We start from the raw sequence: 14441 nt of genomic DNA, 5'->3' as shown, positions 1-14441 counted from the left end.
GTTGTTTAAATAATTCCATAGACCGTTGAATTTTTTATTTGCAACTCGTCAAACACACCAAAGAACTTTTGTAAGAAACCACAGATTTTTAGAGGCAAAGTTTAAGAGAGATGTGAAGTTCAACCTGTATTTGATGTCCCATTTTAGTAAAGACTCATGTTATTTTCATTAGTTCCTTTGGCTAAGTTGGAAAAAATCTTTTTGTAAGGTATAATGTCAATATCTTATAGCCTTAAAAACGTACAAAAAATTATTAAAAGAAAAAAGAGAGTTTTTCTGACGAAAGTAGAAAGTGAAATTGAAACTTGAAGCAAACAAAAATTACTGCCTCGTGGTTTATACAACATATTTTTGAAAAAATACTTAAAAAAACTGGCTCGTAATATTTCCCTATATTTGTAGAATTACTGAAAAACCAGCGCTTTACTGAAAACTAAGCTTTCTTGAGTTTATGTTTTTTTAGAGAGTGAAAATCGTGCTGTTAAAGTTATTGATATCATGGCCGTTAAACGAGTATTGAGACCTTTACGAATTATTCTTTTATCTCCTGCAGGCCACTTAATGGATTTCCCGTTTCTGTTTTGTTGCGTCAGTTATGTATTTTCAGTAAAGTGCTATTCTGCTGAGTCGAGCATAGGGTGTGAAATTAATCATATCATATTTCATCGCCGTTGATTAAAATTCAATAGTTACCTCGTTGTCATCACTTGTTAAACTAATTATCTAATTATTCATGTGCGGCAACATTTATCTTTAAAATATTTATAAAGGACCCTTCTTTAAAGGAAAATGAATTCACCTGTCATTATTTGCTGTAAATTTGTTGTATTCTTAACTACCCAAAGAGCCTGTTAAACCATAGGCATAAAAAAGAAGACCGTGGCATAAAATGAGCCATTAAAAATGCTATGACATTTTAAAATCGCAATATATATATATATATATATATATATATATATATATATATATATATATATATATATATATATATATATATATATATATATATATATATATATATATATATATAAAGCTTTTATTGCTTCAAAAGTCCTAAGACCAAGGCAATACAAAATGAAAAATTCAATTCTAAGTAAACAACAATGCATAAATAAAAACACTGCACAAATTACAAAAATTTATTTCGATGCTCTATTGCTAGCGAGAAATTGCTTTAATCTTTCAACACTTACAAAACACTCGGCACTAACTTAGTGTTGGTCGATATTTTGATTAATCGATATATCGATATTTTTACTCTCGATATTCGATATATCGATATCGATATTTCGGATCAGTTTTATGCTATCTCATGGATTTTCCGAAGTTCAGTAACGCAAATGGTAAATAAAGGGTATTTTGAACTGTTTGTTTTTTTCACAATTTAAATAATAAATCAAACAAAAAAAAATGAAGTTTGATTACATAATTCATATAATAAAAACCAAGATTTGGAATTATTCCGGCTGAGGAAAAGAGAAAAATAAAACACTGCCTTTTCAAAAACAGCAGCATGTCAACGTTTTTCCCTGAGAGTCGGTCCCGCCGTTCAGTGATTATCTGACCAGCCTTGGAAAACACTCTTTCAGAAGGGACACTGGTAGCGGGCACAGAGCCTGTTAACTACCCAAAGAGCCTGTTGAACTACAGGCATAAAAAAGAAGACCGTGGCATATTTGGAACGGGAAAAATAGTTTGCGCCCTTCTCCCAACAAAACATTTGAAGCCCTCTTACCTTCCCCCACTCCTGAAAGTTTCAAATCGATACGCCAGCAGTTATAGACGAAACCAACTAGACCTGTCAAAATTATGCATAAAATTCGTATCCATTTCATTTAAACCTACTGACCTTATAATGAGAAATGGTCGTTAGGGTTTGGCTTCGGGCTTCGGGTACCCGTTGAATAAAATCAAACAATCGCTCTTAGAGCTGAAGTTTAGCGATTGGCTGGGAGTCACCAACATATTTAATTGTATAGGCAGATATTTCACAATTTCTGTCGACGATGATGAAACCTGGGGAGTAATTTAAGCTAATTCACTAAAGGTGCTGATCTCATCTAGGGTTAATGGCAAGGATTAAAGATTGTGTGTCACATTCTTTTGGTGGAATGTATATCATTATATTTATATAATTAGTAGTTTTGACTTTAGCTTCCGTATGTCTGGACAGACATAAGATAAGAGATAAGGTAAGAGATAAGAGAGGGGGGTGCCCCTCCAGACTGATACGAAGGGTCCCCTACTTCTTCCTAGAAAAACTGCAGAATAGTTGCCTAAAATACACCTTTTGAATTATATTGTGATTCACCAACAGCTTTGTGATATTATTTCCAGATTTTTTATCCAATATTAATTTTTGTATTACCTTTTTTTATTAATATTTTTTTAAATAGTTCGAGTGACTTAGCTTAATTTATAGTGTAATGTCAGTGATTTAATCTATACTTCAGCGATGGTCTTAAAGCAACATGCTTACAAGTAAATAATATCTTGTTTAATTTTCATAGAACGAACTAGGATTGTAGATGAACCAGAAGATTACGAAGTTGCAGCGGGATCAACTGCCACTTTCCGGTGTACGGCCATCAGTGATTCTTCTCTTACTTTGAGAATTGACTGGATGAATGAAAATGAAACTATCGACTTCGAACAAGAGCCAAGATTTGTTCAGTCTCAGGTATATGTAGAAAAGTTTTATATTTTTCTGTTTATTCTAGTTTTTGTTCTTCCTTTTTTTTTCATTCATAGAGGTTTCCTGATGTAAAGCTAAAAGCCGGTCTTTTTAAAAGGAGGGTCAGAAAATGGTCGTCATCCCTTTTTAGTACTCAAATATAATTGACTGCTGTTTCGTATTCGAAGACAAAGAGAGATTGCTATTCTATGCTTCTGCGTTAAAAAGGTGTGCTCTAATTCGATTGGCTTTTTGTGTGAATTAAGTTTTGTATTATTTCTGGGTTTTTTTCGTAAGTCGATCACGAGTCGATCAAGAGCTTGTGAGCTAAAACTTGTGACTAATGGCAAAATAAAACAGAACAAAGTAATAAAAAGCAATCATAAACACCACAAAAAATAACCAAATTCTTTCCTTTTTCAAAATTTGAATGAGGTTGCATAATTTGAATCGCTGCTATGTAAACGAAATACCTTGAGCTTGACAACTGTTAAAGCACAAGTAAAACAAAATGAAAATGCAGAAAATGTGCTTAATATTCCAAGTAAGACAGTGGAAAATAACTAAAAAAAGCGTTTGTTTTTTTTTACTAATAATAATAATAAAAGTCCGTATATTTCAGCTTCACGTCCAGAATCTAATATCAACAAAAAAAAGTAAAGTAAATTAAACAAAACATGTTAAGAAAACGGAAAAACAGACCAAAAATACCAATGATAAAAAGCTCACATCTTTATAGTATCCAATATTTATTTATTTTATTTTATTTTTTAACCCGTCACTACAAAAAAGCAAAAAGGCGGAGTACAACATAATAATAAAAAAGAAGAAAAGAGAAAGAGAAAAATGTCCACCCTGCAATAGCTTTAAAACAAACGTAAGCGTAACAAGTTAGGTTGTCTTTCTAGTTTATCACAGTACATTTTGATGTGTCTACATTGGTTTAACTCCAATAAACTGACGTCGTCTATTGACATTTTTTCTTTTATTTCATTTCATTTTGAAGAAATAAACTTTCAACCATCAATATATTATAATAGATGTTTTGTGTAGTAAAACTAGCAGAACATGTCTGAAAAAGCATGTTCTGCTATTTTCTTATCTCTGCTTTGCTAATCTAATAAGTAGGCCTAGAAGTGATTTGTGGGAGCCTAAGTGGGGCGCATGGTAGCTTGATCGTTTTCGAAATCGGATGTTTGAACTTGAAAGGAAGTTACAGTTTCTCAAAGTCTTCCAACTGCAACTTGTGTGTTATATTTAAAAAATGGTATATGATTAGAATTGTTTTTTTAATTATCTTTTTTTTTTTTGTACAAAAATTCTTTTAAACTTTTTTGGTGGGAGGTATGGTTTTTAGACAAAAAAAAGGAATTTAAAAAAATGTGTGGAAAAAGTTGGTGGGTACTGGAGGAAATCCAGATACAAGTCAACGCGAATTTTACGTCCTAATCTTATGACCAACAATCCCACTGGACTTGTAGTAGGCAAACGAGGCGAAAACTGGTGACAGACAACTGTGCCGTCCTTGCCGTGGAAAATTGTGATGCAAAAAATTAAGGAACAGGCAATGGGAAAACTCTTAAATGTAAAGCTAAAATGAATCCCATAGTATTTAAAAGCATATAATAATTGCGTTGAAGATTTGCTCAAAAGTTGCATTAGAAGCACAAAAATTCATACGCTGTATTTCTGGGGAGCCTACGGTTAAACAAATTCTACGACACGTTTGAATTTCCGATGCCAGAGTGAGGTGGAAAACTGCTGATGCTGCTTGAAACAAACGAATACAAAGGCTCATTCTTGATCTAACAACTCCAATGAGGCTCACCAATGAGGTCAGTATTTGCCCTTGTGTCTAAAATTATAGACAACATACATCCTTATTGCGGAGGTAGCTGCTATCGGTCTGTCTATATGCGTAATATCATCACGTTTTATTTTCCCCATGGGAAAGATATTTTCCTCTTTCAAGGAATGACTTTTTGCTTCTATTTTTCAATGTCTCCGTGGCTTTCGAAGGTGGTATAGGTATTAGTCCCCGTTGGGGAAACTTTCATTTTTGTGAAGTTGTTTATCGAAGCGACAAGGGAACATTATATCCTAAACTTTTATATTCATGTATAAGTCTATTTATTTTGTGGATGTATTGATAGAGGGAAGCTCTTTTTGTTTTTTATTTAGTTTCAATGTTTATTCTGGAATACTATTTTCCTTTATTGTTGATGGAAAGATAGATATTTGTTCATATATAGTCAGAAAACAATAATAAACAATAAGAGTAGACGCAACTTTATATCCCAACAAGAATCCACGGCCGGGAACGAAAGGAGAAAGAAAAAAACAAAAATGGAGAAAAAAAAACTAAAATTACCCGCCAAAAAATAAGCCGGAGCAAAATGTCATGCGCAGTAAACAATGCAGTATACGATTCCAGCTTGGCCCAGAGACATCAACCGCACGCTGGAACTAAGAAAAAAAAACATTATCCAGAGATCAAAAATGGGTTTACAATTCTTCTAAAGGCACAAAACTAGTGGCACTTTTTTAGCCGACTGAGGCACAATATTCCAGACAGACTGAGAAAAGGTTAGAGGACTAAAGTCTGATCTGACTGATAGACGGAATGTAATTCGCATATTACTTGAATTATGAATATAGTACGCAGAATTGTCAGAGACAAGAGCTGAACTAGTTCTGAGGGTGGCAGGAACATCCGTGTAATTAAAGAAAAATGTAAGACACATGAAAATATACAAAGTGAAATCGAATCAAGCAATGGCTAACTAACAGAATTATTTGTTTCAAGGATATGGTTCCTTGCTTTGTTGTATACCTTAGGGAGTGGTAAGGGAAGAAAATGTTGACATCGATACAGTAGGGCAATAAAAAGTGTAAGACTAAATTAAACAATGAAACAAGGATTTTAGAATCGAATCAGGAAAACTATATTCTGAAGTTTCTAAGAATTCTGAGATTCCTTGATATGTTTATTTTAATTAGATATGATATATATATATATATATATATATATATATATATATATATATATATATATATATATATATATATATATATATATATATATATATATATATATATATATATATATCTCTCTTTTGTTAAAATGTATACAAATATCTTAGCAATTACCAGTTTTTTGCTCTTTACGCAATTTAGTGTCTTTTCATACTACTGTCTGTTCAAACATATTTGATTATTGAAACTAGTCCGATTTCTAACAACGATGTGTACTAAGGTTCAAACTTTTGGTTTTCTTGTTGTTGGTTTATGAATTGTTGTAATCCTTGTCAAGATAGAGAATCATCATTTGTAATAATTGCAAATTTTCGTTTTTTGGGCCTTCCTACTGAAATTACAGCTTTCTCACTTTATTATAAAAAATTATTTATAATATGTTTTTTTTTGTAATAGTAAGCCTCCGAACTGTCTTCCTCTTCCTTTGATTTTTATCCTTTTTCGTATCTTATGTCCTTGGTGGTTTCTGAAAACCTGGGGATGGAAATTGATACTAAACTAATAAACCGGTCAAAATGATTTTCATGTCAAAAGCACCACTTTTTTCACAAAAGTACAATTACAGAAAATAATTGTGTTGCGGGTGGTAACATGATCATGGCTAGTTTCATCTATTTCCTTTAAAATAGACATACATCTTAACATGCTATCATAGGGTGAAGACCCCCCCCCCCCCTTATATTTAGATGGAAAATATGAAAGTTCATTTAAATATGATGTCGGAAGGAAAGATTCTCATGAAGAAGAATACCTAGGAACCCTTCATACCGATCACTAGAGAAACCCTTGAAAAGGGAATTTCTGATAGTTGGGGCCAAGCTTGAAAAATTTGTGAGAAAAATAAAGAGATTAAACTTGGTAACATTTAGGGCCAGGCAATTAGCTTGGACACATAGAATTATTCTCTCCAATGAAACCGTCAGTTTGATACGGATCTCTGGCTCCGTTCTCTTCGTCGTTGGCGAAGGCCACTAGAGTGTCCTCACCTATTGATGGAGATCTACATTTGTAGGAATGGAAAGATTTGGGGTGACACGGGCAGCAACAAACTGTTGGTTTTTGATTCGTAACCGTAATAGTAAGATCAATGACCTAAATTCCGGATTTTGTCACCAGCCATCAGGTGAATTGAATTTTTTTAACCCTTTTGATTAATCAACCAAATGACTAAAGGACAACCAAAGGACTTTAAGAGAGTGTGTCCTGAGTGTAGATTAAGGGCAACAATCAATTGCCTGGTATTTTGTTCATGCAACTCTTCCATTCATGAGCAATGTGCGGGGATAGAACGTTCCCAGTGGAATAAGAACTGGTTATGTTTGGATTGTTCCTCGAAACAAAACATCACCAAAAATCAAGAATATACCACCCCTAATTCTTCGAAAGCTAATGATACCCCACGACGCCGATTGTCAGGAATAAATTCTTCAATAACTAGCGATACCCTTCGACGCCGATTGTGAGAAATAAATTCTTCCTTAATAGAAATATTAGATGGTATCAGGTCGCCCCCCCGTGACCCGACTGTCCAAAGGGATGGTAAACTTTCATTGCAGCCCATAGCGAGTGTCAGACTACTCCCCTACCAGTATTAACCAGTGTTGCCAGACTGATTTTCTGCTAGAAACTAAAGATGCCAGCACCCAGACGGATTTTGAATATAATTGTGAGCCTTCTAATGATGCCTCCTGCCAGACTGAAAATTTTCCTTGTGGCAATTGTGATTCCAGCCTCCTATGCGACCCTTCCCTCCCCTCCCTTTTAGTGCTAAAAAAAAAAAACTCGAGTTAGTTACCAACGAAATTTATACTGTAATTGATATAAGTGAAAATATGATTAAGAACACACTTAAGTCTGAATACGAATAAAAAAAAAACACCAATTTGAAACAAACTGCAATTCAATCGAAAAACAATAACTCCCAACACATGAATATTAATGAAGCAAGTGTCAACTCAAATATGAATTTAATCGGTCACCTAGTTCCAGAGGTCAGTGACAACTTAAATGAGAACTCAATTAATTTTCCAGATCCAGAGGTCAGTGACAATTTAAGTGTGAATTCAGCCAATATTCCAGTTCCAGGGGTCAGTGACAACTTGAGTATTATTAGTAAATTGGTTCCTGAAGCCAAATCAGGGAAGAATTCTATTGCCTGCCGTTTTCACTTGGCCAACAAGTGTATAAAAAGAGTGATTGTACCTTTGTTCACCCCTGTATGTCTTTTTTAACTACTGGTCACTGTAACGACAATTATTGCTCCCATTCCAAACCCTACCATAAATTTCAAAGTGGCCTTTGTTTCGAGACTATGTGCATGTTATTACATTTGAAAAACAGGGATTATAGTGCTATAGCCAGGCGCAGTAAAATTTTTAATAGTAAAATAGTTACAAGTTCTCAATCAACCCAAAAGCGGAGCCCCCATCATTCAATTAATAAAATTAGCTCGCCAGTGCATACTCATCCTTTTTTATCCCAAATCCACCCTGCTCACTCAAAAAACTTCTACCTTTAACACCCAGAAAAAAAAACCCATATTACCAGCAAAATCCCTTCCCTCTTAACACTCCAGTTAACCCCTCCCAAGTTGAACCCCCTGAAAATACCACCATCTTATTTCCCTCCCTTATTTTTCCGCCTCCGACCCATGCGTTTAATCCCTCGTGCCCACCCTACCAGGGTGACTCTGGTCTGAGACCTTTTGCATTTAATAATTGTTGTTCTCCCTATTCAAGTTTAGCCCCCGTCAAGAAGTCCACTAGAACCCCTGACCGCATCTATTACATAAAAAAAGTAAAGAGTAAAAACGGTACCTTCACAAGTCGTTTTCGAGTACCCAAACTTTTGTTGAGCAACGGTGCAATCCATAACTTTCAAAAAATAAATGAAATAGCCACCTTTCTAAAATATATAGATTAGATGTAATAGCTATTACTGAAGTTCAAGCTAAAAATTTGCACTTGTTAAAAATTAACAATTTTTCTCAATTTATTAAACTGAGACCTGAAAACCACCCTCTGGGTAAGAAAGGTGGCGGAATTCTGTTCTTTATCCTTAATGATTAATATACAAGTGGAATCCCAATTCCGTGTCTTAATCCCTATGATGAATTTTTGTGTTTGTATGTTCAACCTAAGGTCTTGCCGCGTCCTTTCAATTTAATTGTCCTTTTTTATATTTATTACGACCCTAAGCAGACATCCGCTTACAAAATAAATTTTATTGAAAAATTTCATGCAAGTGCTGACTTTGTACTATCTAAATACCCAAATACAGGAATTTTCCTGTGGGTGACGCAAACGATATAAGACTTGATTCTACATGTAATGCTTTTAATCTAAAACAGGTCTTTAATGTCCCTACTACAAAAGGCAATACTATTCTAGATTTAATTTGCACTAATCTTTCGAAACTTTACAAACCCATCTCCACTCTGCCCCCTCTAGGGGGTAGTTACCACTTTAGCCTTTTCCTATCTCCGCTGGCTAAAGTTAAACAGTCGTTTTCTATAACTGAAACCACTTATAGACCTCTCACTGTCTCAGGACTTTTCAGTTTTGGCTCCTGGATTACTACTGAAAATTGGTCCTCTGTATATCACACAAATGACGTTGACTACATCGCTTTTTCCCGTCAAAATCTATTGAGGAGTAATTATGAAGTCCACTTGCCTGAGCAAGAATTGAAAACGTGTTATGCAGATAAGCCTAATATAACTGAGTCTTAAAAAACTTATAAGAAAAAAAATCAACTTTTTCAAAGCAGGTCGCATTACTGAGGCTAATAGTCTAAGGAAGTTCCTAAAGAAAAAAATTAAGAAAAGCAGCTTCTAATTATTATAATAATAAAGTCAAAGATCTATATTCTAACAAGCCCAATACTTCCTTCCCCTTTATTTCTCCCTCTGATGTTATAAACAAAATTCTTAAGCTTAGAAAATCATGTATTTGTCCCTTGGACAGTCCAGTTGACTTAAATAAAGCCTTTCCGGAGAAAATTACAAAGCCTTTATCAAATATTGTCAAACATATCACAAAATGTGGTAAATTATCATGTTGCTGGAAAAAAGGCTTTATAGAATCTGTCCCTATGAAATGTACTGGTCTGACTTTTGCCAAAATTCACCCCATTTCTCTCATTTCCGTTTTTTCCTAACTTTATGAAGGTGTCCTCTGTGACTAGCTTAAGGATAAAAATTTGTCCGGGTATTGACACCCGGCAGTTTGGTAACTTAAAGAAAACTTCCACCACCCATTACCTTTGCACTTAATGCATACCATCGTAAGTAACCTTGATAAACCAAATATCTGGCTGAACCTTGTCTTAGTTGATTTCCAAAATGCTTTTGACCTGGTTGACCACACCATCCTCATTTGTTCACTACTGGTTAACTTTAAAATTGATCCTCTGTTAGTAAATAGCGTTATATCGTTTCTTTCAAATAGATCATAATTTTTTGAATACAAAAATATTTTCTCTAATCCCTTCCATGAGTATTTTGGAATTCCTCAAGGAACCTTATTGGAGCCACTCTTATGTCTATTCTTGATTAATGATATCCTTAAGGAATTCCCCCAACGGTAGAAATACGTGGATGACATGACGATCCTCGAAGTAAGTCACATAAACATTAAATCTGACCCCCTTGAAATTCTATCCCACATTTTGCATGAAACTAAGAACCTAAATATGAAAGTAAATTCCACTAAATAAAATATAATGACGATTAATTTCTTGAAATCTATTCCCGCATTCTTTGACCCTTTCCCCCCAGATATTTCTGTGTCTTCCTTTAAATTACTTGGGGTTACAATTTCCTATAATTTAAAGTGGGATATCCACGTGAAAGATATTGTCGGTAGAGCTAATGCGTCTATGTCTCTCCTTAAGCTCTTGAATAAATTTAACATCACCCCATCCCATTCTTTAAGGATTTATACTTCCTTTGCCCACCTGCATCTTGAAGATGGTTTTTAAGTGGGTCATCCCTGCACGTATAATGATGAATAATAAAAAATTGAATAAAGTAAAAAAGGAGTAACAATAATTATTTTTTAAGAAACTTTAGTCACAGCTGAATACCTTCTAAAAAAAGTCAAGCTGGAAACTTTTGAGCACAAGTGAGGACTGTTGTGCCCCCGGTACGCACAAAATGCACTAATAAACCCTCGCACGGAAAATATTTTCCCCAAAAGACACTCCCCATCCAGACACCGCCTGCCACGTACTGTCTCTGAACCCATCCCTATCTTGTCCCCCATCCGTTGTTCTACCTCCAGATATAAAAAAAACCTTGGGCCTCTTCATTCCTTATCAAAAAAACCCCTATTGTATAAGATATATTATTTTTTTTTTTTTATTTTTTTTTTTTACTGGTGATACCCATGCTGGTGTCCGTTTGGCTCTTCCGTTCCCTCCCCTTTTTATATATTCTCTTTTAAACCTTTTTAACATTATTTTTATCTCAATTTTCTTTTTTGGTTTTGTTTTAATTTGTGCCTTTTTAACTTTCTTAAATTCGACACTTTTTGTTTTTTAGACTAATGAATGGCTTTGCCTTTCTGATATTGTTGTTTTTGGCATTGTTTAGCCAGTTTTTTAGTTGTTGTGCCATTTCTATGTCTTTTTTTATTATATGACCCCGAAATGCGAATTCGGCCCTTCGGGGCTTGTGATAGTCATTTTTCGAAATAAATATCTTATCTTATCTTGATCCTACCAGAGCACTAAACTCAACTTGAGACTGTGAGCATAAAATTATCTGTGAGTAGAAAACAGACAAAAATTACCTTTGGGTAGATGTTGCCTTAACAGAGACAACTCTTCCAGACAAATAAGAATCAAACCAAGCGCTAGAATTTCTTCTTAGCCTATATCGTAATGCGATAATTGAGAGGGGAGAATTTGTTGGGTCAAGGAATCGAAAGCTTTTCAGACGTCCAAAAATATAGTGGAAAGAATCAAGAGCCGAGTGTTGAAAATTTGTTTTCTATTGGAAGCCAAATTTAAAATCTGGATAAAACCCTTTACATCTAGAAATGAAACGGGACAGTATAGCCTTTTCAAGCATTTTGTTAATACAACTTATTTCCCATTGGCAGAGAACAACTTTTGGATGGCAATATTTTTATGGGAGCCTCATAAGTGAGTGGCTTAAGTAAAATATATTAGAAAGAGTGGTCACGGCTTATTAACGTAATTTTCAAAATCATTTAATTATGTATTGAAATATGAGCTATTATTAAAAAAAAAATTGGGGTAGGGAATGAAATAGAAAGTGAGTCTATTAAAAGCTCAGGACGAAAAAATAAAAAGGCCAGTGAAATAAGGGTCTGAAAAAGTTTGGTAGCAACAGATATAAAGCCTTATATGTCGCAAAGGGGAAAGAGTCAAAGACCTGATTCAATGCTATTGAAGAAGGACGGATCTTGGATGAGTCTTGGAGACAGCTAACTGTTGCGGTTTTTGTGAAATTGCACCTTTTTTTTAAGCCAGAGAGCAGGTTCTTTGGGATATGATGTGCCTCGTTAAAAAATGTCGGTTCAGTAATTTTACCATACTCTTCTTCATTTAAGGATTTTTCGCTGACAATTACCAAGACGACAGAGCTTGATACTGGAGAATATACTTGTGTTGCCCGAACAGAGCTTGACTCAGCTACAGCCAAAGCCAGTCTCATTGTTGAAGGTATCTATATATTATATGGATCCCCATTAAGTGTAAATATATATTATGTGTGTCCCCCCCCCCCTCCCCATCCGAAATATCTTGTTTTATTAGCTTATTCCCATTATGTGTTACATTTTCCATATAATTTGCATATTGTTTTTTTTCAAAATTATTTCCCCCTGAGATTTTACCCTCCCTCCCCCACCGAAAGTTTCCTGCATTCATATTTCATTAACTATGTACACAAGGGGCAAATGTAAAAGATACTAATTTCCCATTATTTATTTTATTTTTCATTTAATAATTCTGTTTTGATTTTTCCCCACCACTTTTTCAACGTGTCCTCGCTAAAAAATTCCTACTTGCATGCTTGATAGACGTGAAAGTTAAAATACATATTATTTTTTTTATTGTTTTATAAACTACCCTCATTTCCGACACCTTTCTTTTGTAATCTGTTTGATGACTTTTCTAGTTTTATTAATTTACCACAAAGGAAGGCAATAGTTTATGGGAACTTCAATTGTAATTTACCAAATGTTAGCAATAATAATGATTGTGATACCTTCTTTGAAACATTTACCTCAAGTGGTCTTCTTCCAACAATCCTTTTTCCTACTAAAGTTGATCCTATGAGGTCTACCGCTACTGTAATTGATGTCATTTTTGTATCCACTTCCCTGGGAAACCACCTGTCCTCCAAAATAATATTCTCTGACCTGTCGGAACACTTTCCTATCTATCTCTCCCTATCCTCCCTAACGACTACTCAACACCCTAGAAACTAATACCCCTACGTCTAATAGAATATATAATTTTGGGAATATGAACCGGTTCATGGATCGTTTGAAATCCTTTGACTGGTCCAAGGTTTTGGAATGTCAGGATGTTAATTCAGCCACAAATGGCTTTACACATAGACAGAGTGATCTTATCAGGTCAACCTTTCCAGTCTGTGAATCAAACTAAAAAAATACCCATGCACACCCTTGGATGTCCAATAGCCTGATAATCTCTTCATACCGTAAAAATTACCTGTATAAGTTAGCTTGCAAAACCAATTGCGTTATTGACCTATCCAATTATAAAAAATACAAAAACTTATATACCAAACTCGTTCGGGAAGCAAAAAAAAATTATTATTATTCAAAAATCTCACTGCAAAGGGATTTTGCAAAAAAATTTGGTTCACAATAAATGAAATTCTTTAAAGAAAAAGGAATTGAAGATCTATACCTATTAACCTTAAGGACATCATTGGCAGATTAATTGACCCATTTTCAGTACCGAGTGCTTATAATAATTATTTCACCAAAATTCCAAATGTTAACTCCTGTTCCCCTTCCGAGTCAGTACACCCTAGCAAGAATCCCAGATCCATATTTTTCTCTCCAACTGATAGTAAAGAGGTGCTTCAAGTTATCGAATCTCTCTCTAATAGAAGTACACCTGACTTCTTTGGCATAAGTAATAAGCTTCTTAGAACCGCATCTTCCTATGTTTGTGAACCCATTGTGCACATAGCAAACCTGTCTATGACCAATGGAGTCTTCCCAGAAATATTTAAATCAGCAATTGTTATCACGATTCATAAACAAGGCGATCCGTTTGAGATAAGTAATTATTGTCCAATCTTACTTCTCCCAGTTATATCCAAAATGCTCGAGAGAATTATCTTTCGATGTCTTTCTCCCTTTTTATTTGGGATTAATCCTTCAGATTCGTTGATTTCTTCTCATCAATATGGCTTCCGTTCCAAATTTTCAACTGCTCATGCACTAATCGACGCCACACAGTTTATACGTTTTAAGGATTTTTTTAAGGCCTTTGACATTGTTGATCACAGTGTTTTGTTAAGTAAACTCAAGAACATAGGGATTCGTGGAATCCCTTTCTCATGGTTCGGCTCTTATATCTCTGTTAGAGTACTGGGCGGCACTGGGAGTGTGAGTATGGGCGGCATGACCTCGCATCCCCTACCTGTCCGGAGGGGCGTCCCGCAGGGCTCTGTTCCTGTTTCAATACTTTTTCTCCTTTATATTAATGATTTGGCTACAGG

At 34.7% G+C, this 14441-nt stretch overlaps 1 protein-coding gene across 1 annotated transcript in view; it reads left to right on the top strand.

Annotated features, from left to right (window-relative positions):
* Nucleotides 1-14441, top strand: part of Nrg (Neuroglian) — a 119806-nt gene that overhangs the window by 52623 nt on the left and 52742 nt on the right. The window contains exons 10-11 of the mRNA XM_089096452.1: nucleotides 2511-2680; nucleotides 12289-12400. Coding sequence (XP_088952578.1) covers nucleotides 2511-2680; nucleotides 12289-12400 — 282 coding nt within the window. The remainder of the gene's footprint in view (nucleotides 1-2510; nucleotides 2681-12288; nucleotides 12401-14441) is intronic.

Source organism: Artemia sp. Qi Xiang Cuo, chromosome 11 (assembly GCF_049724085.1).
Source record: "Artemia sp. Qi Xiang Cuo chromosome 11, ASM4972408v1, whole genome shotgun sequence".
NCBI lineage: Eukaryota > Metazoa > Arthropoda > Branchiopoda > Anostraca > Artemiidae > Artemia > Artemia sp. Qi Xiang Cuo.
Note: the sequence above shows the minus strand (reverse complement) of the source record. Positions and strands in the feature narration are given on the sequence as shown.